The 25457-nt window shown below is 34.4% G+C and overlaps 3 protein-coding genes across 9 annotated transcripts; 1 reads left to right on the top strand and 2 right to left on the bottom strand.

The window, feature by feature from the left end:
• The first annotated feature begins 12921 nt into the window (after window positions 1-12921).
• LOC111898602 (probable serine/threonine-protein kinase PBL19) lies at window positions 12922-16286 on the top strand. Of its 2 annotated transcripts, none has more exons than XM_023894506.2 (5): window positions 12922-13073; window positions 13637-14031; window positions 15095-15355; window positions 15445-15567; window positions 15685-16286. In XM_023894506.2, the coding sequence occupies exons 2-5, from the start codon at window positions 13666-13668 to the stop codon at window positions 16231-16233; spliced, it is 1299 nt and encodes a 432-aa protein (XP_023750274.1). In that variant the 5' UTR covers window positions 12922-13073; window positions 13637-13665; the 3' UTR covers window positions 16234-16286. The 2 variants fall into 2 exon arrangements, with proteins under 2 accessions (XP_023750274.1, XP_023750269.1); XM_023894501.3 differs by having other exon boundaries at window positions 12924-13073; window positions 13551-14031.
• LOC111898615 (vacuolar sorting protein 3) lies at window positions 14993-24248 on the bottom strand. Of its 6 annotated transcripts, none has more exons than XM_042901006.1 (16): window positions 23370-24246; window positions 22627-23249; window positions 22347-22543; window positions 22079-22220; window positions 21719-21991; window positions 21482-21603; window positions 21136-21415; window positions 20955-21010; window positions 20809-20877; window positions 20588-20699; window positions 20415-20504; window positions 20141-20311; window positions 19257-20055; window positions 16507-16653; window positions 16338-16403; window positions 14993-15331 (listed from the first exon to the last, which is right to left on the bottom strand). In XM_042901006.1, exons 1-13 carry the CDS (start codon window positions 24028-24030, stop codon window positions 19963-19965), a joined length of 2889 nt encoding a protein of 962 aa, XP_042756940.1. In that variant the 5' UTR covers window positions 24031-24246; the 3' UTR covers window positions 14993-15331; window positions 16338-16403; window positions 16507-16653; window positions 19257-19962. The 6 variants fall into 6 exon arrangements, with proteins under 6 accessions (XP_042756940.1, XP_052626246.1, XP_023750296.1 ...); XM_052770286.1 differs by having other exon boundaries at window positions 23892-24243; XM_023894528.3 differs by having other exon boundaries at window positions 22627-23611; window positions 23892-24030.
• Window positions 16611-19301, bottom strand: LOC111898469 (pentatricopeptide repeat-containing protein At1g12620). The gene has a single exon (XM_023894376.1). The coding sequence runs from the start codon at window positions 19299-19301 to the stop codon at window positions 16611-16613; it is 2691 nt and encodes an 896-aa protein (XP_023750144.1).
• Window positions 24249-25457: the final 1209 nt, after the last annotated feature.

Genomic DNA, 25457 nt, shown 5'->3' with positions numbered 1-25457 from the left:
TAAAATAGTTAAAAGAGTTTTTAAATTGATTTTAATAACATATAAAAGCATACGAAATCCTTTGATTGTTTATTTCCACATGTAAATGTTAACACAATATAAACTGTATTCTACTTGTATCCCCCCACCCCCCACCCCCAACCATTTAAAAATGTAAATTGTAGGGGTATGAACTCACCTTTTTAGGAGTGATTCGATATAGGGTTCGATATAGGTTGATTGACTACACAAGCTAGTTCCCAGGACAAAACAAGACCTAAATGTCAATTTATGTAACATAATGGCATTTAATTAGCAATTATAACCTTTAAGGCATTAGAAAAATAACCTAGGATGTAAGAATCACTTACCAAAGAGGTATTAGAATTGAAATCAAGTGGTTGTAAGGAGTTCATGGAAAAATGGGTGTTCACGGCCCAAGAATACTTAGCGTTCTTGAGTTTACGGCCCAAAGTGGGTGTTCACAGCCCAACTTCTTGATGTATGATGAATAATTGAAGGTCCTAAGCAAGTTCTCTTGAAGAATAAGGGAAGGAGAATGATATTTGAGAGCAAATGGGTGTTTTCGGTTGAAGATCCTTGAGAGAGAAATGGAGTGTTTGCGGTCAGAAGTGTAGAAGTGATGATAAAAATCAGTCAAACTTCTATACATAAGGGAGAGTTCACGGCTGCAAACTGAGGTTCACGGTCCAAAGCCTGTTCACAGTCTGAAGGTTGTTTATGGCCCCAAGGCTCGTTTGCGGTCCTCGGTCCTAAATGCATTCCCTTCGAAACACACAACATCTAAGAATGCTAGGTTTAAACCCCTATAAATTTATTACCCTAAATATAATAGGATAATAAAAAGAAATAAGTTTGACCTTTGGTTGACCAAGTTTGACTTTTACAAGATAGAAATTTCGGGTTGTCACAATTCATAATCTTAAATTCCTTACCTAACATAGTTAATTCATCAGGAATATCATATTCTTCTGGATTGAACCAAAGTTCTGCAAACGAAACCATCCCTTTATCATCATCGGCATCGTCACTCGAATTGAATACTCAACTTCAGTCGATTGTGATGAGAAAAGAGTTGTGATTGTTTCTTGCATGATACCATCAAAGGTTGGTGAAACTATTGTAACAGGAATTGAGGAGGTTATTGGTGATGTTGGTGGTGGTAGAGTTGTTGATATTTCATGTGGTTGTTGTTGTTGAAGTGTAAACGGTATTCATTCCTTCATCCATGTTGACATTTTTTCCTTATTAGATACGTTCACAGTAATGTTTGGAGTTTTGACCTCCTCCATAACGAATTTGGTATGAAAAACACCAGATGGTTTGACTTACGCCTTCTCAGGGGTATTTGTGTTTGGTTGTGCACCAGAATCAATGTTTACACATGTATCAGATATGTTTGTAGTGACATCAGGGATCCTTGTCTCTTCAAAAGTCGACTTGATAGGGATATCCTTTCTTGGTGAACCATTACAAGAATCCTCAATTTGAATGTTCGATCTATTGCTATCACTTTCATTCTCAATTTTGAAAATTACTTCCTCAAATTGAACTTCAGCATGTTCATTCTTTCTCTTATTTATATTTTGTACATCATCTAAAGCTCGACACTTCTTTGTTGCTAGGGAACCAAGAATCAAAACTTCACGGATTACAACTCCCCTTCTGGTAAACTATAACTTCTTAACTCGTTTTGAACCACACTTTTCTCAACTGGATCACTTTCCTATGTGATTTCAGTTGTACTAGAAACAAGATCAATAGTTTCAACAACCATTGGCTTAACAGTCTCAACAACCGGCTTTGGCTCTTGAGTATTTTTCGTGGTTGCAGAATCAGAAGTTTGCTTTGATGGTTTCTTGGTTCGTTTGAGTACCCCTTTACTAGTCTTCGTGGGTATTGTTTCTTTAACAAACACCCCATCTCCTTCTTTTGGCTTTTCTGCTTGTTTCTTAGTCTTTTGAGCCTTAGATCCTTTCGATGGTCCTTTTACTCCTTATTGAGAAACCTTTTCTGGAAGAACACCAGTTGGAGTAGAATCGATTGAAGCCAACTACTGCACAAGAAATTGATTTTTTTGGATCCACCAAGTTATGCGTCGAATCAAGAATTCAAGCAAAAACAGGAAATAGTGTAGCATCATCCCCAACAATCTTTGGATTCGTCAGCAAACTTAACAGTATCAACACCTGATGGAACAATAATATTCTCCTGACTATAGATTTCCTTCAATATAAACCCCTAAAACCTAGCACTTGACACCCTATTCACTAGTTTTGAATGAGAAATAGAAGTGCCAAGTTCCTCCCAAAGCAATGAAGCATATTCTACATTAAGACCATAATACAGACGAGCCATGACTGAATAAACCTTAAGCTTGGCCTTATCAATTCCAGAACTCCTCCCTGTCAAACACCTTAAGACAATTCCAAACAGGAAACTCCATATATAGGGTAGACTCGACTTCTTAAAAGAACAAATATTCACAAGAGTGCCTTGATGTCCCATTTCATTAAACATGTGGATAACCTGATCAATTGAGAATTCATAAATATTACCTGAAGAAGGTAAATTCAAAATTTGTGCGAATTGCTTCTTTATAAGTTTCTTCGTTTTGGAAAGTGTGGTCTGGAAATTAACAAAAATAGTCTTATTATTGTACAAAACTGTTGAAGAAACAAGAGATAACCATTGTATCGGACTAGAAAATGTTCCATAGAATGCAAAAGAAAGACCAGAATTGTTCAGAATTTGAACAAGCAATTGTAGTTCATTCGGATACACATCGCGAGACAGAATGAGACGAAGATTTTTATGTATAATCTTCAACATTGGTTGTGAAATATCCTTATCATTGGTTGTAAATGGATCAACATTGTGTTGTGTAGCCGCCATCTGAGAAAATCGAAGAGAATTTTGGAGAGAAAATTGACAATGAACAGTTAGGGTTCTTGAAAGTTTTTAAGAGCATAAACTTAAAATAGGAAGGAACTATTTCCTTATATATCAGCTGTGAATTTTGAATTCAATTCGTTGCCAAATTAAATAATGTGACGTGGAATATCAGTTATTGAATCGTCTCCATGAAAACCGCCATGTGTAAAAGTGAGGATCACTTTTTTCCTAAATTCTCGTGAAAATCTTGAAACGTCACTTCCACCAGATCTTTTGCTTCTCCCAACCAGATAAGTACCGCCCTAAGTTTCGTTACCAAGAGAAACGACATAAGATTCATCACCACAAGAGAACCATCGAACCATCCTTCAGCATGGAGGCAAGGCTCAAGAACTTATGGGAACGATAAGTGAAATCATTTTCCATACTATGCTAAATCTATGTTTCGAGTTGGTAATACCCAAAACCTCAAGGATTTTAGTGATTTTGTGTGCCAAAGAATAAGATAGAACCAAAGTAACATATATATATATATATATATATATATATATATATATATATATATATATATATATATATATATATATATAAGCAAGTGGATCCTGGGCAAAGATCTCTTCATTCAACATCAAGAGAGGTGACAAATTGCTACTGTGGTTTCCCATGAATCATAATTGAAAACTGTTTGATGAGTATTGAAGGGCCTCTTTTTCTTTAGGTTCGAAGGTGGTTTCGTTTACATAAAGTTCACTGCTTAACATAAGAGTGAATCATTATGTAAAAAATACATGGATGACCAGTGTAATTAAGAACAAGTAGGTTTGGATAAATTTTGAGTAACGAAAGTGACAGAGAAGATATTTAAATGGAAATATCATTTCATGAAAATCAAAAATTTGGATCTTTTTGGGCAAAAATGACTTGGGATTAGTACATCTTATAAGATCACACAATGTGAATGAAAATGAGATTTTGAACATCGAAAGTGGTACTTTGAAATAAATGTTTCATGAAAATATTGAACAAGAATGTTCACTGTCAATTCATTAGGTTTAGTTTTCTTGGGTTTCACTTTCATCACAAAAAAATGATTTAGTACCATTAACACAGATTTGTGACAAACCTATATCTTGGTTGGTTTAAACCAAAGATGTATTGGGTATGTGTCATTGTGTGTGATTGTGAAAGAAATTTTGGGTGAAAAAGATTGGTTAGAAGAACTCTTTCTACCTCTGTGAAAGATATGGACCTTGCAGAATTCCCTTTACTCATCATGAGGAGAGAAAAGTAGCTTGTCGACTAATGTGAATGTAGCTTGATTGGGAAGAAATTTTCGTATCGAGAGTTTCATTAAGGCTTCAAACACAAAGAGTCTTTGAGGCTCGAGGACAACATGTGACAACATGGTTCTAGGGACACTTAACTAGTTCATAGTTTCGAGTCATACATGTTCCCTTTTAATGTGCTCATGTGGCATGCGAAAGTTCAACATATTGTTAGAATGAGATTCCCAAAAAAACACGTTCAAAAATATTTTTGGATTTTTGTTTTCATCAATGAAATGACAAAATTAAGAAAATATTTTTGGAATTTTGATTTTTGATAAACAAAACCAAAAATAAGAAATTCTATTTGGATTTTTGATTTTTATAATGCAAAAACAAAAAATAAGAAAATCTTTTTGGATTTTTGATTTTTGAAAAACAAAAAAAATAAGAAAATCTTTTTGGAGTTTTAATTTTTATAAAGCAAAACAAAGGTAAATGACGTGGTGCATGGAAGATCACGACATGGCATAGCACAAATGGATCGCGTGTTCTACTAAATACCACGACGTGGCATGTGGGATGCCACGACATGGTGGCTGCTGCAGCCCAATCCCATGACTTTTAGGGTTTCTCTCGGATTTAAAGGCTCTAACTCTAAGACTAAGGCATCTTCTTCAGCCTCTAATCTTCCTAAATGAAACCCTAGCCTTCTTTTAATTATTCTTGTTGTATTATTGGTGTTCTTGAGGTTTGAAGACTTGGTTTGCATTTTAGGAAGAAGAATCAGGTGTGCTTGCACCTTTATCATCATCTTCTCTTATTTAATGCTTTAAAGTACCTTGAAGGAATGTTCTTGGATTTTTAGGCAACTCTAGAACTTTATGCTTGTTTGGTGACCATCTTCTGGCCTTATGTAATGGAAAAAGTGTTAAGTCTTGGTCCCCTTTGCTATATGCTTAAGTTATAGCATATTAAGGACTTTATGGACTTAGGGTTTAAGATTTTGTCATGTGCTGAAGTCCTAATGGGTAAAGTTGGAATTTTTATCCATTCAGTCATTAAGAAGAATCAGATCTGGAAGTATTTAATGATCACACTAAACATGATAATCCACATGATAATCAAAATGGATTGTCATACTATAATCCACATGATAATCAAAATGGATTGTCATACTATTGGTATGCCTTGAGATGAGGCATTTCTCATGGAATACTTTATTTAATGATCACACTAACATGAGAATAGTGAAACCTAAAAGTTATGAGAAAAGCCCTAATAATGATAGGGAGTCATGAAATTTAGAATGTACTTAAGAGCGAAATGTTCAACTATCCATGTAACTAGAATAAGGTGACGATTGTATGTATGTTGATGTTTTATCTAGTGGGCATATTGAATCGAAATCCTTATAGGAATATAAAGTACATACTTCATTATAAATGGAGACTAAACAAAATGTGATCGTAACAGTAATAAATGAATTACTACACTACAATGAATGAGGAATAATTTAGTGATAAATTAAATAAAGGTATTTCAAGGAAAGTTGAATTATAGATATTAAGAGATGATACATACATACATAGTAAGGGTTAGAGTATCATCACATGAATATGTAGTTACAACATCGCCTGAACTCGTAATTCATAGTAAGGGTTAGAGTATCATCACATGAATACGTAGTTACAACATCGCCTGAACTCGTAATTCATCACCTATAGGTTGTGAGCCTGCTGGTGTTTCCATGGGGTTGTCTATAATAGTCTGTGGTCTCCATCTATACTCTGGTAGATGACTACATCTCCAAGTTGTCGGACAAGGTTATAGTATCTTTCATCCTACATCACCCATTCATCATCACCTATCTATCCTCGCCTAATTATCATCACCTTCCTATCATCACCTATCTCTCATCATTTTATTTCATCACACACCAACTATTTCATCTACCCATGTTTTTTCCCAACATATTTGTAGATATAAAATAAATATATAGTTTAAATCATTTAAAACATGTATAAAATCATTCATCCAGCATAGACAGCAAGTATTCAGATAATATGCACACATAGCACGTAATTTATATAAAATACTTCATATCTATGTGTAAGATGAAAGGGACCATCCACTCACTTGATATGGTGGTGACTTGATACTCGGACAACGCGTCGTTTACTTTAAAATAATTTCCTTCGACGAAAGGTAGTATTATTACCACTAGATTTTAGTCTAATATTTACCGTGACTAATTATTAGTCTTATTATTATTGTTATTATTATTATTATTATTATTATTATTATTATTATTATTATTATTATTATATAAGCGTTTAAACAATACTTTCCAACCACTATGTACAGACAGGGGTCAGACATAAAACACCGGAGCGCAGGACCATTTTGGCATATAGCACTTCTGAAATCCAACAACCCTATGCGGCCCTTTAAACCAGATTCCCCGTACCACGAGTAGTTAAAAAGATATTATAACGACACATATATAAGTCATAATAATAGTTCAAATATTTATTATAAGTTCATAATAACAATACTAATTTTAAATATAAGCTATATTAAAAATAGCGTAGACGTAGCTCACTTACAGCGGGTTTTATAGAAAACCGGGCTTTGCTTGGAACAGCGTTACCGAGCCGAAAAACTTTTCTTCTTGGAGCCGTAGAGCACTCCGGGGCTTCCGCCTCGTGCTAGGGAGGTTCCCTAGGCTTTTCGGGGGTTTTCAGGGCTAGAGAGAGGTTCTAGAAAGAGAGAGAGAGAGAGAGAGAGAGAGAGAGAGAGAGAGTAATGAGAAGAAAGAATGGGAAAGGTGTGAAGAAAATGAGGGTGGGAGAGGCTCTATTTATAGGGTAAAAATGGTTGAACTTGTTGCCACATGTCACCATCTAGTGGCAAGACTTAGGGAGAAAACAATGGCCAAGATTGTGCCACATCACCCATTTTCGCACATCACACTTCTGACTTCTAAAATCTGTAACTTTCACATACGACCTCCGTTTTTTACTTTCTTTATATCCACGCGTAGGTAAAAATAAGATCTACAACTTTCATTTTGACTCCATCGGCTAATTCTCGACCGATCTTAAATTTAACAGTACGAGGAGATTATATTGTTAAATGTCCGCGTAAAATTCATAACTTCTACATACGGACTCTGTTTTCATCCGTCTTTTTACCATTGAGTTCCTATTAATGGGATATTCAATTCTCATTTAGTTCGCGTAGGCCAAAAACTGCTCGATCTAAAATTCGAGTTTCGGGTTGTGCACTGCTAAGCCAAATCTTAGAAAATTCATTACTTTCTCATACGAATTCAAATTTAGGCGTTTCTTTTTTTTTTTTGTATGTTCTCGGTTTAACGTATACTACAAATTTTGTTTAGATTTCTAAGTCTAAAAAGTCATCCATCGTAAATTCACTATTTACGTCTCCCGGTGTCGTGTCGGTTTTGCCGTACAACTTCGACGGACCATAACTTCTTCGTTATAACTCGGTTTTCAACGTTATTTATATGTACAGAACCCTTGAGACGTATTCTACAACTTGGTTAAGATTATTTATTCTAAATAATCTTTTGTCAAAAAGTCGTTTTCAACCCCTATTATTTCTAAATTGACCAGCCCGGATCTACGGGCGTTACATACTCGGAATGCATTCAATCAGAAAGATTACAATCATAAATTGAAAATTACACCCAAACTCAGCTTGTAAAAGAAATCATCGAAACCCAAAATCATAGATAACAATATAACACATACATAAAGATATATCAAGAAAGAGGATTCATACATAGGGGGGAAAAGTGACCGAGAGTCTGATTCAACCACAAAGCTTCCTGCGTAAGATAATTGTTGCTGTTGCTAGTCATATGATTGATTCAGGAAGTAAACAACCCATTACAGACATTAATCATCAACAGCGACCCAAGAAAACCCAGTAACGCTCTCATTTTTCTTCTCAGTTCTTCTAATTTGTAGTTCAAACCTGGTTTTTCAAGCAGCCCATACTGCCCTCGCTTCATCCTCCAAACACCGAGAGGCGGCAATAATTAAATGTCTAGTCAAGGGTTTGCTCGGCCACTGGACCATTGATCGACCTTGCGTATGATATGAGAGGCTAGGGTTAAATGGTTAGTCAAACAGATTTTTATGGTAATTTCCATGAATTATAGGATTTTATTTTAATTATCATGCTAAAGTTACATAATTACCCTTATTACAATTTTTAATTATTTAATTATTCTTAAATTCCTATTGGTGCATTCATGCACACAATAATTGCTAGAAACATTTGAATCTCTATCTCTCTCTCTCTCTCTCTCTCTCTCTATATATATATATATATATATATATATATATATATATATATATATATATATAGGGAAAGAGTGAATATACATTACAGCCCCACCTAAGGTACTAAACCTGATGAAAATACGTCGTTTTATTACTATATAAAGATTGTGGTTAGGGATTCACAATTAACACTTGAAGATGTAGATTCAAGATCGGCGCAATAGTTTTGATAAGAAAGCAAGAATATTGATTATATTCGACCTTCGAGACAATGAAAAAAAAACTAATGTTCACTAGAGTAAAGTAATAAACGATAATGGAGGAAAGAAAACATGGATAGTAAAACGATAATGGAGGAAAAAATGTTATCGAGGATGGTATATTTATCAAGTGAAAACCAATCCGAGTATATTACTAAGTTAAAACGACATATTTTAGAGCTTTAGTACCTAAGCTTAGGTGGGGCTGTAATTCTCTCTCTCTCTCTCTCTCTCTCTCTCTCTCTCTCTATATATATATATATATATATATATATATATATATATATATATATATATATATATATATATATATATATATATAAAATTGAATTTGTAATTAAAATATAAGGATATATAAAAGATTTCCCAATATTTAATCTAATTTATCTATCTTTTAATATGTGTATACTTGTTGGCTAGGCATGTTTGTATGAATAATACCAAAATCAATTTTAGACTATATTTTTTATTAAAAAAATAAAGATATCAAATTTTATATTTTTTTCATTTATAAATTGACATTTATATTGATATTTAAAGTTTAAAAAAAAAAAATCGTTGACATTCAAATGTGGTTGACACTGTTTTTTTTTAGAGAAAAAAAATTCAATATCTTCAAGTTACTAACAAACCCAAAAATATATTATAAACATATAATGAACTCAGATTTTTTTTTTCCGCTTGCTATACTATGACAGGCCATTTTAGTTTTACATATTTTCAATGGCAATCCAAAAGTGTTTTCTTCCTATTTCGTTGTTAAGAGCATGCGTTATGTGCCAAACGAAAAGTAGCTGACATGGCACGTCGTGACGGAACCCCCCCCCCCCCCCCCCTCCCTATTCCTATTATAAAAAAAACCATTTACCCTATAAATACCTATCATTTTATAAAAAATTTCACACACTTTCTCTTCTCCTCTCTACATACTTTCAATTATCTTAAAAAAAAATATGGATCCTTTCGACTCGTCCGATGATTCAGATGACGATATTTTTTTTAGGATGATGTATCATTATTACACTATCGACCTGCTACAACCAGACCCAGCCCCGCTACGAACAAGACCTGGGATGTTAAACATAAATCGCGAGGAAGGACACGAACATCTATATCGCGATTACTTTGCGGATAATTGTGTATACGGGGTGAAAGACTTCAAAAGAAGATTTTGTTTGAGTAGGGATGTGTTCTTACGAATCGTCAACGCCTTGGAAAGTCGGTATTGCTTCTTTACTATACTTTTATACAAAATAAATAAAAATGTACTATATGTTTATTTAATTTTACAACATATGCAATATATTTTTAAACTATAATTAATTTATGTTTAGGTACGAATTTTTTCAATTAAGATATGATGCTAGAGGTAGACGAGGGTTTACAACGTTGCAGAAATGTGTTGCGGCCATTCGTTTGATGACTATGGGGGAGTCACCCGACACCATGGACGACTATATGAGAATGTCCGAATGAACCGCAAGAGAGAGTTTGTATACATTGTCAAGGGGTGTTGTTGAAACTTTTGGAGACGTGTATTTGCAGAAACCTTCGTTGCATGATTTGTAAGAATTGTATGCGGCGCATGAAGAACATCATGGGTTTCCCGGAATGATCGGAAGCATTGATTGCACACACTGGAAATGGAAAAATTGTCCGGTAGCATGGAAAGGGCAATACGCAAGTGGTCATCACAGATCATCTTCGTTGGTTTTAGAGGTTGTTGCTTCTAAAGATTTATGGATTTGGCATGCATTTTTTTTAGGGTTGCGGGTTCCAACAACGACGTCAACGTTCTTGATCAGTCGCCAATATTCGACGATCTTTTGAATGGAAAAGCCCCGGATGCTCCTTTCACTGTGAATACAAATATGGGTATTACCTTACAGATGGAATATATCCTCAGTATTCCACATTCGTGAAGGCATTCCGCCACCCGGTTGAAGAACGAGACAATTTTTTTAAAAGAAGACAAGAAGGAGCACATAAGGATGTGGAACGTGCTTTTGGAGTGCTGAAGGCGAAGTGGCATATAGTCGAACATGCAACACGACTATTGGATTTAGAAACTCTACGATATATCATGTATGTCTGTATCATAATGCATAACATGGTAGTAGAAGATAAAGGGCGAAATATTGCACACTATATCCCAACGGAGCCCAGACACATTCAGTTTCAACCAGGAACAGCAGATTATTGCATCGCGTTGTTGACATTCAGGACGCAAATAAACACAGACAACTTCGAGAGGACTTGGCGGATTATATCTTCTATGGTAACAATAACGATAACGAATAACGTTGTATTTTTTTTTTTTTGAATTTGGATGTTATTTCTTTTTTTTGTTTTTGGATATTATGTGTAATTTAGACTCTATGTTAATTTTAATCTTTAAAAAAAATTTATATGTTATTTATAATTTTTAAACATTATGTTTTATTTATTATGTTATATTTAAAAAATATTTGTCTATATTTAAAAAAATCGAAAAAAATAAATAAATTATAAAATGAAAAAAAAAAAGTTGGTGTCATAACAAGATACAACATTGTGACCATTTCCCCACTTGGTGTTATAACACCATTAATGATGTGGCATGTGATGTGGCACCAAAATGGTGTTACATCTAATTGCTCACACCTAGTGCTCTAAGGGGCATATACATGTCATAAAAATAGTTATAAAAAATAGTTGTAGCAAAAGTTGTAAATTTTTTATTAAAAAGGTATATAAAAGTTCATAAAAAGTCTTCTTTAATTATTTTAAGAAAGTTTGTAAATAAAGTAAATTTGCAATAAATAAATAACTAGTTTTGTGACGAATTAAAAAAAAAATAATAAAAAAAATAAAATAAAATAAAAAGTTTAAACCATGTTTGTAACAACTTTAAAGTTTTGACTAAATTCTTAATAAAAATTAAAGCATAGAATAAAAATGTAAAATTGACATTGGCATGCCTATTCCTGGTATATCACCTAGAAAAAAAAAATTCCCTTCCTTTTTTATAACATTTTTTTAGGTTGTTGGTCACTTGAAACACTGAAATAGTTTGTTTCATAAAACAGTATTAACCTTTTATATGTGAATTTGAACCGCTAAGTTTTAGCTCGTTGACATCACATGTAATAAACATGAACTTATCTAATTTTATGTTGGTAATTTTAGTGTCATCATGTCATTTTAAGTAATTGGAACTAACATGTGAGCTAAAAGATTTCATAATTTGTATTCTAATATATGTACGGGGTTGTACGGAGTGCACGCATGTATAAGATCGAATTAGAAGGTGGTTCGACGACTAGTCGGGGGTCCGGCGGCAACGCCCCTAGGTCCGAGGTTTCCAAAGGGGCAGCGCCCCTTTGGCGAGGTCTAGGGGCAACAAATTGGCTTACGAATAAAACCCTAATAAAAGTCTAATCTCGTTTAATATATAAACGGTTCTTCCTTCTAAGAAGAAGGTTACGAATTTTAGCTCTCGTTTTCATCAAGTTCTCACATAATTTCTCTAGCAAATTGGCTTACGATTTTTGTGTCTAGAATCGTAAGTCTCCACTTGGATTATCTTAGGCTGAATTTCTTGTAACACAGGCATATGGTAAAAATATCAGTTCGGAAAATGTTCTCACAATCCAAGTTGGTATCCAGATCTCCATCATAAACCCTATAATTTCCTACATTTTACACATATTAATTCACATTTAAATGACCATCACATCCGATTTTTGTAACAACTCCCGAGCATTTACATGTGAATTTAAATGAATTCACTTTTATTAATCGTAGTAAATTTATTTGTAAATGAATTCACTTGTATTAGTCGTAGTAAATTTATACTCAACTGTAAATGTACTTCGATTCCTATGTGAATTAGCTTCCATAAGAATTATATACAATAGATTCATATGTGGATTCGAACCAAATTTTCGAAGAAACAAAACAATTTTTATATATAGACAATGATGTCTAAAGAAAAAAAAAATATATTTAATTGGTTAATGGTCCGATGTCGCGAAATTAGAGAAATCTCCATTCGTTTCATAAAATTATAAGGACCATTTTCTCAATTTACTTTTATTATTTTAAGTGAAGTGATTCTACCATCACAAGCATCCAAAAAGGAGGGAGTAAAGAATAGGTGAACGCTACAAAAATCTTTCTTGGAGATAAAGAAAAATATTTTATATATACGTTGAAATCTTGGATTTGGTTGGACATTTATTACATATTCAAGTTGTTGAACCAACCACCAAAGCAAAGTGAAGCTCTGAAAACATATTCAACAGGATACTCTCGTTGATTCAATCTTTATCTATTTCGTTCCAATTCCATTCAAGGTACTCTCTCTCTCTATCTCTCTCTCTCTCTCTCTCTCCATTGGGGGTTCTTGTTTCTTGTCGTTACTACTTGGGTCATTTTCTGTAGTTATTTTTGTATTCTTGTCTCAAAATCTCTCTTCATCGCTTCAAAATTATACGTTTCTTGTGTATATCCAACCTTATATTTCGATTTTGTAAATAAAATCTGTCACCTTTCATTGAAGTATGCATCTATATATCTCGTGACTTTTTGATCAAAGATAACGTCTCTCTATGGGTTTTCTTGTTCTTCTCAAATCTTGTGTGATTTTGCCACTTTGAATTTGGAAATTGCTAATTAAAACTTGTCAACTTTGATTGAAACCTCTTGTGGGTTTTGCTTGGTTTTCTTTGTTTTTTCCTAATCTTGAATCTTTATGAAAAACCATTAGAGAAAGCTGTCGACTTTTCTCGGAAACCTGCCATTTTAACCATTTCCCCATCTTAAATTTGCAGATTTGTTATCCATAGCCATTCGTTAGCTATATTTAAACCAAAAGAACAACAATTCGAACTTAGTTTTCAAAACATTTTTGGTGTAGTGTATGTACAAAAAGCTTTCAAGAACAAGATGAAATGTTTCCACTATTTCAAAGATAAAACCAGAAGCAGAAGTCAAAGATCAGCACCTATACTAAAAGCGGAAACCAATTTAAGCCTATCAGAGGACGTGTCATCATGTAAGGATCGAGTCACAAAATCCTCAGGATCCACAAATTCGCCACGTGGCATCATTGAATTATACGAGGAAAAAGCTGAGAAGTTGAGGGTTTTTACATATCCGGAACTTAGACATGCGACTAACGACTTCACGAGATTAAGAAAGATTGGGGAAGGTGGATTTGGATGTGTTTATAAAGGAACAATCAAGCCTATTGATGCCAAAGGTGATCCCATTGTGGTTGCTATTAAAAAACTCAACCAAGATGGTTTTCAGGTATACTTTAATTTATTATCCTTCCACAAAGAAATCCCTGATTTAGGGTTAGGGATTTCATAATCATGTGTATTTTTATTTGGTTTATAATTTCCTTCTATTATATATTTATTTATATTTTCTAATTTTTATACTATTTATGTTTCATTAAACTTTGAAATTTTACTTAAATCTAAAATAAATCAAACTTCAAACCTACCATATAATAAAAAGTAAAATTATTAACATATGTTTCTGAAACATAATCAGATTACTTATTTTATTTTCATTGTTGATAGACAATACCATACCAATGGTATGTTTAGCATGCCTCGACTATCTTGTTGTGCGAGTTTTATCGAGTTTTTTTTTTAAAAGACAGTTGTCTCCAATATATTTATTAATTTTTATAAAATAAATATTAAAAAAACCTGTATCTTCTATATTCTTTTATATATTTGAGTTAGCTAATCATCTAGTTTTGTATCAGCTATATTTATATTTTCAGGTAATCCGCAGTGCTTTTTCTAAAATTTTAGTTTTAACTTGATTTTGAGAAGCTCTCTATTTTTATTGTGGGAAAGTGAGAAAACTGTTAATTTTATAAGCTCTCGTACATAGTTTTTTTTTATATTCAGCCAATTGTAGGTAGCCCAATTTGATGGGTCACATAAATATAAATAAGTTAATGAAAAGCTCCTTTTTTGTATGTATAGCATCAAAAAGTTTTGTGAAAAAAGTGATTGCTCTTTATATAGAAGTAGCAATTTTACCCGTTTCGTCTTATTGTACCAATTTGATTTGTCATTGATATTGACATTTCACTATAGTTGGAAGCCATATAAACTTGAAATAGTAATCGATCTGATTGATGATTGTGATTTGTTCATTGATCCAACCCACATGTCTCATGATTCATGCATGTACTGTGCATTGATAATTGTACTGCGTAACATGTGGTCGAATTATGTACAAAAGGGTATTGAAGCAATAATCACTATTTTTTTCCTTTTCACACACTGTGCATTACAAGATGTACATTACGAATGATTGAAAGTACATTCTTTCTTTATCTGGGATGCAGGGTCACAAACAATGGGTAGCTGAAGTACAATTTCTTGGTGTAGTTGACCACCCGAATTTGGTCAAACTAATTGGATACTGCGCCATGGATGGTGAACGAGGGATCCAACGCCTGTTGGTTTATGAGTTCATGCCGAATAAAAGCTTAGAAGATCATCTCTTCAGAAAATCTCACGATCCTCTTCCATGGCAAAGAAGATTACAAATTATGCTTGGAGCAGCGCAAGGACTTGCTTATCTGCATGAAGAATTAGAAGCTCAGGTATTTTGATTTTATTTTCTTTTCTTTCTCCAAATAAAAAGATAATCATAAATCCACATATTTTATTTTACTTTGTAAATGGTTCGCAGGTGATATTTCGTGATTTTAAGACGTCCAATATTTTATTAGATGAAGATTTCAACCCGAAGCTCTCAGATTTCGGGCTTGCTAGAGAAGGCCCAACTGAGGGTAACACACATGTCTCAACCGCTGTGAGTACACTCACAAGTCACATCTTCTTTCTGGTTTTGTTTATTATGTGAATAGGACAAAAATTGGGCCTTATTTTAAACCATAAATAACTCAAGCCGAGCGTGATGATTTTTTAGGTTATGGGTACACATGGTTATGCAGCTCCGGACTACATCGAAACGGGTCATCTAACAGCAAAAAGCGATGTGTGGAGCTTTGGGATTGTTCTATACGAGATCCTAACAGGAAGGCGTTCATTAGAAAGAAGCCGACCAAAAGAAGACCAGAAACTGATAGATTTTGTAAGACGATATCCAATCGACAGTAAAAAGTTTGGGATAATCATAGACCCACGCCTTGAAGCTCGATACTCCCTCACAGACGCTAGAAAAATTGCAAAGCTAGCAGATAGTTGTTTGCTAAAGAGTGCAAAAGATCGACCTAAAATGAGTCAAGTGGTGGAGTCTTTGAAGCAGATTTTGGATGTTTCAACTGAAGGAAGCCCATCAAATAAAAGTTATGAGGTTGGTGATGATGAACCAGGGGAGTTGACTGAAAAGTCAAAGATGGGGGAAGTCTCGGATTCATCCAAGAGGAGATTGGCTCAGTTGGCTAAGCTGAGTGAACATGTTGGGGGAGTTAGTAAGAAAGGGTTTATGATAATGCATAGAGCTAAAGTGTCTTAAAACACATATCATGGTTACTTTCTTGCATAATATATAATAATGTTTAGAGATTATTTTTTTTTTTTTTTCATTTTGGGCATCAGTGGGAAGAGTAGTAATCAAACCTTTATGAAATTTGTTAAATGACTTCAATTTTGATCTGTATGTCTGACTCATCTCCTCAATCACCCCTGCAAATTTTAGGTCAAAATCACATAATAAGAAAAGCAGATTCTATAATAAATATAATAACAAAGCGTCTGATTTTTTCTAAATATGTTTGTTTCGAGATACCTGATATCAAGATCTCTCTGAAGCTGAGCAGATCATCAAACTCGAATTTTGATGAACAATTTCATCGCTTGTTTATAAATATAATCTTTCTCTTCGATTCCCATTCACTTGTTAACTTCCAACATTGGTTGTTCAATATTACAAGACCTACCAGATCCACTTTTGATCATTCTTCTAGAACTATAAAACTTATTTCTACACAAATAGTCATAAGTAAGGTGCATAAAAAAATCAATAAAAAACCCTTCTTCAGATATATAAACAGCATCTTCTTCTACACCCTGATCACCTCTTTCTTTAACATCACAATCAGCTCTTTCCAAAATCTTATAAGTCACTTCATCAAATTCAAGACACAATTCCTTCAAATCCTCCACCCACTTCAAAGCCATTTGTGGCAACCTTTGCTTACGCAAATGTGACAACAACAAATTTGTTGTCACAATATTGGGAACAAAAGCCATTTTCAGCAGTTTTGCAGTCAAGATCATAGCATCATTATGTATATCACTGCAAACAGCATTCAGCATTGTGTTATAAGTGATTGTATTTGGAACAATTCCAGATGAAAGAAGTTGATTGAGCACCAATACAGCTTTTTTCATTTTTCGAGTAACAAAAAACCCGTGGATCCGAATGTTGTAAGTGGTTATATCCGGGTCCCACCCACTGGTGTACATTTTGTATACAAGATTATCTGCAGTATCCATGTCAAACGCCTTGCAGTATCCACTTAACAAAGTGTTGTAAGTAACAATATCGGGTACTAAATTAAACCGATGCATGTCTGTATAAGTGTCAAGAGCATACTTCATTCTACCCTGTTTACAATACCCGTTGATAAGAATATTGATAGTGAAAAGATCAGGAATAAGATCCATTTGTATCATCTCTTTTTCCAACTTTAACGCCTCGTTTAATCTCCCAACATTACAAAATCCAGCAATTAAAGAATTGTAAGTGAAATTATTTGGGAAAACCCCTTTGTTTTTCATTTGTAAGAACACATTATACGCCTCTTCAACAAGACCAGATTTAGATAATCCATCAATGTAAGCAGAAAATGCAACAGTATCTGGGGATATACTTTTACTTTTCATAAATGCCCATAATCTTTGAGCACCCATCACATCCCCAATCTTGAAGTACCCATCTATAATTACAGTGAATGCCACTTTATTGACTGGAAACTGATTCTGTATCATATAATGCATAAGCTCCTCGGCTTCTAGAAGTTTTCCATTTCTTGATAAACACATGAGCAAGGAATTACATGTGGAAGATGAGGGGGTTAAACCATATTTCATCATCATATGGTATGCATCGAATGCCTTTGTTTCTAATCCTTTTTTGCTATAAGCACAGATAATAGAATTGAAAGCAATTACAGAAAGGGGTAAACCCTCTTTGAGCATGTCTTCTAGATGTTTAGTGGCTTCATCTGTTCTTCCTTCTGAACACAATATTGCTACTGTTACATCTGGCCATGAGTAATCTGAAAGTGGACCACACATGGATCGATTTAGATAACTTAATGAATTATCTAAATTTTCGACTCTTTCATATTTATGGTATCCTGAAACCAATATGTTATATGTCACACCATCTGCTTTGATATGATTGTTCTTCATATCCTCAAAAAGATCAGTTGCCTTATCAATTTCTTTAGCTTTCACAAAACCATCCATTAATGCATTGTAAACAATAGTATTTGGAGACACACCGTTTTCTTGCATTTCATCAAATATGTCTCTTGCTTCCTTAATTTTTCCCTCTTTGCTCAAGGCATTGATGATTGTACTGAAAGTGGCAGTGTTTGGAGTACAACCCCTTTTGACCATTAAGTCAACCCAACTCCAAACATCTGATGTTCTTCCATGGATGCAGTATGCGTTGATCAAAATGTTATATGTATAAACATCTGGTTCACATTGAAACTTACTCATTAAGTGTAACAAGCTCTCTCCAGTTTGAACTTGACCTTTCCTACAGAACCCATGGATCATTACATTGAATGCGATGTTTGAAGGAAAAGGCCCTTTTCTGATCATATCTCTGAATAACTTCCAAACACTTCCGTAATCACCTATTCTAAGTAACAATTTAAAGAGAATTGAAAGTGCTGACAAACATGGTTGCATTCCTAATCCTCTCATTATTCTTGAAATCTGTAATGCATGTGAGTCCATTTCAGCATTTGTGAAAGCACGCATAAGTGAATCCAGAACTGAAAAATCTGACTCATAACCAAAATGTCCTCTCCACATAAATTCCATCAAATCTTGACCTCTAGAGACTCCAATTCTTCTTATCATCCATGATAACACATCCTGTGCTCTAATCCTGAAACCATGCATAGCCAACACATGGCATGCAACGCAACACGACTTGACTATTCTATCCGACTCCTCCCTGAACACGAATTTGAAAAATGCAAACGCGCCATGTCTGTTTTCAAACTGTGTCATGATCTTTACTAACAAAAACGGGCGAAAATCACGAGAAAATTTCTTCAAGACAAAACCTTGCTTCTTTTTTATCAGTTTCCCCAACCCTAATATGATTCTACGCCTCTCATTCGGACTTATAACAGCGTCTTCACTATTTAAATTCTTTAAAGGTGAGAAATCCTCAAGATAATCACATTTACGATTGGAAGATGATGAAGTATTGAAGCAATGTGAGCATTGAAAAATTGGGGGTTTTGGGAGTAGAGCGAAGGCAGTATTAGATAATAGAGAGTTACACACCTTAATGAGAATGCTTCGAGATCGACCGCTCACAGTAGCAGACATCCGGCGATCTGCCGGAAGGCTATTTTTTTAATGAGCTGCGCCGTCACCGGAGGACCAAGTCTTGCACGAGAGAGAAGCAGAGCTACTGCGCCCTTGTAGCAGAGTGGCGGAATGATAGAGAAGAACTAAATTTTCAAACATACCTCTACACTTAGAGATTTAACCAATTTGAACCTCGTACGTTACGAGTTTGACAATTAAGGATAGATTACAATTTCAACGTATCCTAGAAAGATAGATATAGATTGCAATTTACCCCTCGTTTTATTTTATTATTATCAATGAGTATTTGAACTTTCAAGTATTTGCTAGACAATAACATAAAAATAATCAATACAAAAACTAAAAACACATGTCTAACAAAGTAAAACAAATTGGAAAATACTAGTCATCATCATTGTTATCGACAATCAAACTTTGTATAAATTATATAATCGACAAAATACCAAAACAATCATTTGCAATCGTACTCCTCTCTAACAAAATCTCTTCAAAAAAAAACATGAAATCCTCCATTCATTTACATGATTACAGCGAATGCTTTACATATCTTTTATAACAACATACAAAAATTGGGCTCTTACATCAGTGTAAAACTAAATAACATCATCCATTTTGTATGGATTTGAACTCTTTATGTCATGTATATAATAATTAACCATCAATCAATAACAAGCCACCCGGGTTTAAACACCGGATCATTCGTAAAATCCCGACCTGTTACAGATGTCGACTCACCCTGCCGTCTGAAGCACTACAGACAATAAAAGTAAAAACATTAAGTTGGGGTCAACAATGTGGTCAAACTTTTTGAGTTTATGAGAAGAAAGAATACACACCTTGTAGCAAACAATGGTGTCATCTGGATACATTGCAAATAACTTTGTTCCAAGTCTTGCGTGACAAGAATCACATAAACTTTCATCATTAATTTGTACGTGTCGTGATCTTTCCTCCAATCTTGCTAAATTTGCATCAAGCCCAACAGCCCGTGACATATTATGAAGAATCTAACAAGTTAAAAACTTTGCACAAGTTATAAATATATATATTTTCCAATTTGAAAAGCAGTTATCTTTTTCAAGAAAGATGGGTAATTTGCAAAGAACCTACTTGTCCTTGATAATGATGATGAAGACGAGCTCTTAGCATTCTTAATATTGTATCGGAAGCAAGCTGTAAGGGCATATTTGGGGATAATCTCTGCAAATTAAAACCTACAACTTTTGAGACCTTTTGGTAAGATTTATAGTTAACTTTTTTACTTTTTACTTTCGTTTTAATACCTCAAGAACTTGCAGAGGATCAAGAGATTCTCCATGATTATGGAGAAGCCTAACAGCAGCTTTGAACATGGGTTTCTTCCCATCTGTTGGGTTTAGATAAATATCAAGCAACCTGAAATCATAAATCCAGAAAAAAAAAATATAAAAATGAACGTTTTCCAACATCTGTGTGTGTGTGTGAGAGAGAGAGAGAGAGAGAGATAGAGAGAGAGGGGACCAACTGCATATAAGCATCTGGTCTTCCAATTTCAGCACAATAGTGTTCAGCAGCATCATTGTCCTCCAATTTTCTGAACATTTTTTAATATATAAATTGTGAGCTTAAGAAATTGTGAAAAAAGTTTTTAAAGTTAGTGAAAAAACTTACACAGCTAGGATCTGGAGCACCAATGTTTCTTGCCCTAGTTTTCGATAAAGAATAGCCTGCAAAAAAAAGAACAAGAAAACATATTTTTAAAACCATGTCCATGTCCATGATACAAAGTTTCTACCACATAAACTGAAACAATTCCTTTTTGATCTTAGTATTATACACAGTTATAACAGACCTTTTCCAACCATAATTCTGATTCTTGTATCAAATCAAGAACTTCTTCAGGGTCATACAGATCTGAAGACTGTAAGAAGAATTGCAGTCTCTCTCTCACAGGATTTTGGAATATGGATTGCTTTTCAGGCTCCAAACCATTAATCTGCTTTGAGGTTCCAGCTTCAGATGAAATTTCTGTTTCATAACTTTCAAGTGCTGATTTGGTGAGTAAAAGAGCATATGATGTATGAAACTGAGGATCATCAGAGTCTTGTTCTTCAATCAACCATTGCAGATATCTGCAACATCAAAAAAGATCAGAACCAACAATATTTTACACATTCAAAAGCAGAAAATCTCATTACCTTTGAAGAATTTCAGTTTTTTTCGTGTCAATTGCAGCAATTACATCACTTGGTGGAAGCTGATGACTCCTTTTTTCAGATGTCAATACTCGAACAGCAAGCACCTGGTTAATATCTGCAATCTAATTTATAAAAAATAAAAAAATAAAAAAATAAAAAAAAAGAAGTTTCCATGAGCAAGAAAAATGTAAACTTTAATTCAAAAAGAAAAGAGAGATTGATTGTTTAAAAGCATACCCATCCAAGATGTTGCAGAATGAGATCTTTATCAGATAATTCTTCAAGAATCCTTGAAGCTTCAGTTGCTGCAGTCTCTTTACCAGATATAATGTTTACACCTTCCCCACTTGTTTCATTTATCCGTGTTTGGTCCTTCCAAAATCCGGATGAATAGTTTCTTGCCAATATTCTCCAAATGGCAAGAGCCTTAGAACTCATCCCTTTGCTTTCACAAAGAAAAGCAAGTGTCCTTAAATGCCCTGACTCATTCAGTAAAGTTTCCAACTCTTCCTGCATTGCCCATTAAAACTACTTAGTTTAATTACATTTTTATTAATTATCTTTTCTCAATTGTGAATAAATTAATTAAACCCATACCACTATGCACCAGTTTTCAGAAGAAGCAAGACTTTCCATTTCATCAACTAAATTCAGAGCTCTATAAAGATACATTAATAACGTGTCAACTCCCTCCTTCACAGATGATGTCAGCTCTTTCTCACGTGAAGCCTTTAAGTACCTATAAAGTTAAAGAAAAGGGTAAAATAAGAACAGTTGAAATTGTTGGTCTGAATTTGTTGTGATAAAATTGAAGAAATAAATTTCTTGAAACAAATAAGTTAATAAGAGTCAAGAGTATATAAACCTGATTAAGTTTTTTATAGCAGAGTCCATTAAATCGTCTCTATTTGGAGGATTCAAAAGGAAATCATCATCTACAGCTGTCTCCAAACCTGCTTTTTTAAGAAAAATAGCTCTTTGAATAGCTATCAATCCATTGTCAATAACAGTTTCCAAAGGGGCAGGTGGAGGGTGTAAACCCCAATAACGATTCCTAGGTACCTGAAAAACAACTTTAATTTCAGTAATATTATTTTTTATCAATGAAAATATATCAATTATTAATTAAATATATGTAAGCATACCAGCAATGACCAACGATTTGGATCTGGCATGATGAATGGAAAAATCTCAGAAGGCTGCATGGTTTCTGATAATAGAAAATGGTCAACTGCTTCTTCAAAATGCAAGTCAAACATTAACAAGAATCCCACTTGAGCATGAACAAATGACATTGCTTCCTTTGTTATTTCACCATCATCATGAAGCTCCTCAACCAAAGAAATAGCCTCCTTGAAATCCTTCTTTCTCAAAAAAACCTTAATTTGTTCTTCAGAGGGTACTTTCAAGTAGCAAATTACCTTGGATGATGTTGCTACAACCACCACCTTGCCAGTTTCATCTTCATCATCTGCTATGACACGTTGACCAGTTCCTTCTACTGAAAACACAATCTTCTGAACACATTTCCCTGTTTTTTTAAGATACAGCTCCATTTTTCCATTGTGAAGAGAAATGACACTTGTGCCCATCTCCCCTATACCATCTGGAGATCCATGAAAGACCAAACTTCCACCCACTGGTTGCCCTTGAGAGTCAATAATAATCCCAACATTGTCAACAAGCATAAGAACTTTATACTCTTTTTTTAAAACCTTAAGACATGGTGTACTCATGTCTGGCAATGAAAAGATCAAACCACATTGACCTGTAACACATGAACACAAATAATAACCACTTGAACTACCCACAACAATGGAATCATCAATCCAGACCATCTCTTTAACTAAATCAACACATTGAATCTCTTTCATGGTCACAAGAGTACCTGCAACACTATCATAACTCTCATTACTCCTACCAACAAGCCCCACTAAAATCAGTTTCTTCCCAACAGCAGCAGCAAAAACACAGTTATCATCAATAGGTAAATCATTCACAACACCACCATTTAACCTACCACCACCACCACCACCTAATCTCTGCAAGAAACTCGAGCCACCACTTGCATCTGCTCCACCTCCCACGGTTAACTTTGTGAAACCCTCATTTCCTTTACTCCTCAACCTCCTAGCAACAAAACTAACATCTTTCAGAGCACCGATCTTTTTCACAGGTTTAACTAATTCTAAATCAACAAAATGTATAAACCCGTCGGAAACAACTAAAATCTTCTCAATTTCACCAAATACATGTATTGATTCTACTGCACAGTCGCTTATCGACATATGCCGAACAAATTTAATTTGATCATCGTTATCTCTGTTCTCATTGTTACTACTACTCTCTTGGTTATGACTATTACTAGAATTGGAACTGGGATGATGAAGAGAGAGTAGGAGGAGTTTACCGGAGACAGTGCCGACGTATATTAGGGTTTCGGAAGGAGATGTGGAAAAAAGAGCTAGAGATCGAATTGATGATGACGATGCGTTGAATTGTGCAAAAGGTTCGAGGATCGTGCGAGATTTCAACAGGGGTTTAGCCATGGGAGATGAGGTTTTGGGTTTAAAGCTTCGAAATTTCCGCCATAATATAATGTAGAGCAAGATGAAGAAGACGATGGACTGACGATGAGTTGTAGCGATGCGATTCAGTTTAACGACTACTACTCTACGGGTGTAGAAAATCGATCATTGACTCCAAAATTCCCGATTTACTTTTAAAGTACTACAAATCTACAATCAATCATATCTAATAATGAAATAAAAATTCCTTATTTATCCCAAAAAAACAAATTGTTTTCTTATAACACTAACCTTTTATCCTAATTTTTTATTTTCTACCCTTTTGACAATCAATAACGGCTCCGTTTTATTTAGAAAAAATTACAAATTTAGTCAAAAACACTAATTACCTTATAAATTTAGCCAAAAAAAATCGAAGTTGTAAAAATAGCCACTGAAATCGTAGATGGAAATGGTCCATCTGTAATTTTGTCATTCCATCTGTGAAGGTACAAGCACCTAAAGCACAGTTGTGCTTTTGGGAAGCCATGATCCGTAAATTCCGTACCATTTTGAAGAAGGATGATAAGTATCGCAATCACGACATGTTGAGTAGCAAATGGACTCAAATAAGCAAGAACTGCACCAAGTTCAATTTCGTCTACAACAAACTTTCATCGCACAAGCAAAGTGGTGTGATCGATTTTGACGTTTATAGAGCGACGAGGGACCAATATCATGTCGAGACCGGTCACGTTTTTTAGCACGAAAAGGTTTGGGAGATTGTCAAGGAAGACCCAAAGTGGAATAAAACAGATACATTTACAGAACAACAATCGAAGACGTCTCACGGTTCGAGTTTGATCGATGTTTCGGACGCACGCACGAACATCGACCTCAATGCGGACACGGATAAGATACCGGACGACTTGAACGACCTTGAATAGATCTACCCACCTCGATGACCGATAGGCCGCGACAAAGCGAGGCGTGTTCAACGACACGCAGAAGAAGGCTAAAGTAAACGTCGAGAGCAAGCCGAAATGAAACAAAATTTTGACGATCACAACGAATCGCGCGTAAAAGATATGAGTAGCAATGGGGGCATTTAGAGTTCCTTCGTCGTGAAGCCGAGGAAGATCGCATTGCGAAGGATTTGACAATTCTCCAAACTAACGAGGAGAATATGCCACCGAGAAATGGGCTTATTTTTGGATAAAATAAGCTCATAAACTTAACCTAATAAGCTAACTCAAACACTAATTTTTCATAAGCCCAAAATAAACTAAAAATCTTAAAAACCTGGAAAAATAAGCTAAAACAAACACCCTCGAAATTGCTCATTTGTTATGTAATCCACTTCCTAAAGTAATCATTATAACATTTGTCAAAATAATAAAAACATTATCATCCTAACAGCAAATCAATAATATTAATGTGTAGTTTGTGATATGAAATATTGAAAAAAT

Source organism: Lactuca sativa, chromosome 4, assembly GCF_002870075.4.
Source record: "Lactuca sativa cultivar Salinas chromosome 4, Lsat_Salinas_v11, whole genome shotgun sequence".
Lineage (NCBI taxonomy): Eukaryota > Viridiplantae > Streptophyta > Magnoliopsida > Asterales > Asteraceae > Lactuca > Lactuca sativa.
The sequence above is the reverse complement of the archived record's forward strand: the minus strand, read 5'-3'. Positions and strand labels throughout refer to the sequence as shown.

What these genes read in the sequence shown, in the direction of transcription:
- LOC111898602 (XM_023894506.2), top strand. Translation starts at nt 13,666, where the DNA reads ATGAAATGTTTCCACTATTTCAAAGATAAAACCAGAAGCAGAAGTCAA. An exon ending in TCAACCAAGATGGTTTTCAG is followed by an intron (nt 14,032 to 15,094) that starts GTATACTTTAAT and finishes TCTGGGATGCAG; the next exon opens with GGTCACAAACAATGGGTAGC. An exon ending in ACACACATGTCTCAACCGCT is followed by an intron (nt 15,568 to 15,684) that starts GTGAGTACACTC and finishes ATGATTTTTTAG; the next exon opens with GTTATGGGTACACATGGTTA.
- LOC111898469 (XM_023894376.1), bottom strand. Translation starts at nt 19,301, where the DNA reads ATGTCTGCTACTGTGAGCGGTCGATCTCGAAGCATTCTCATTAAGGTG.
- LOC111898615 (XM_023894516.3), bottom strand. Translation starts at nt 24,030, where the DNA reads ATGGCTAAACCCCTGTTGAAATCTCGCACGATCCTCGAACCTTTTGCA. An exon ending in TTCTGCAACATCTTGGATGG is followed by an intron (nt 21,604 to 21,718) that starts GTATGCTTTTAA and finishes TTTATAAATTAG; the next exon opens with ATTGCAGATATTAACCAGGT. An exon ending in ATCCTCTGCAAGTTCTTGAG is followed by an intron (nt 20,505 to 20,587) that starts GTATTAAAACGA and finishes TTTAATTTGCAG; the next exon opens with AGATTATCCCCAAATATGCC.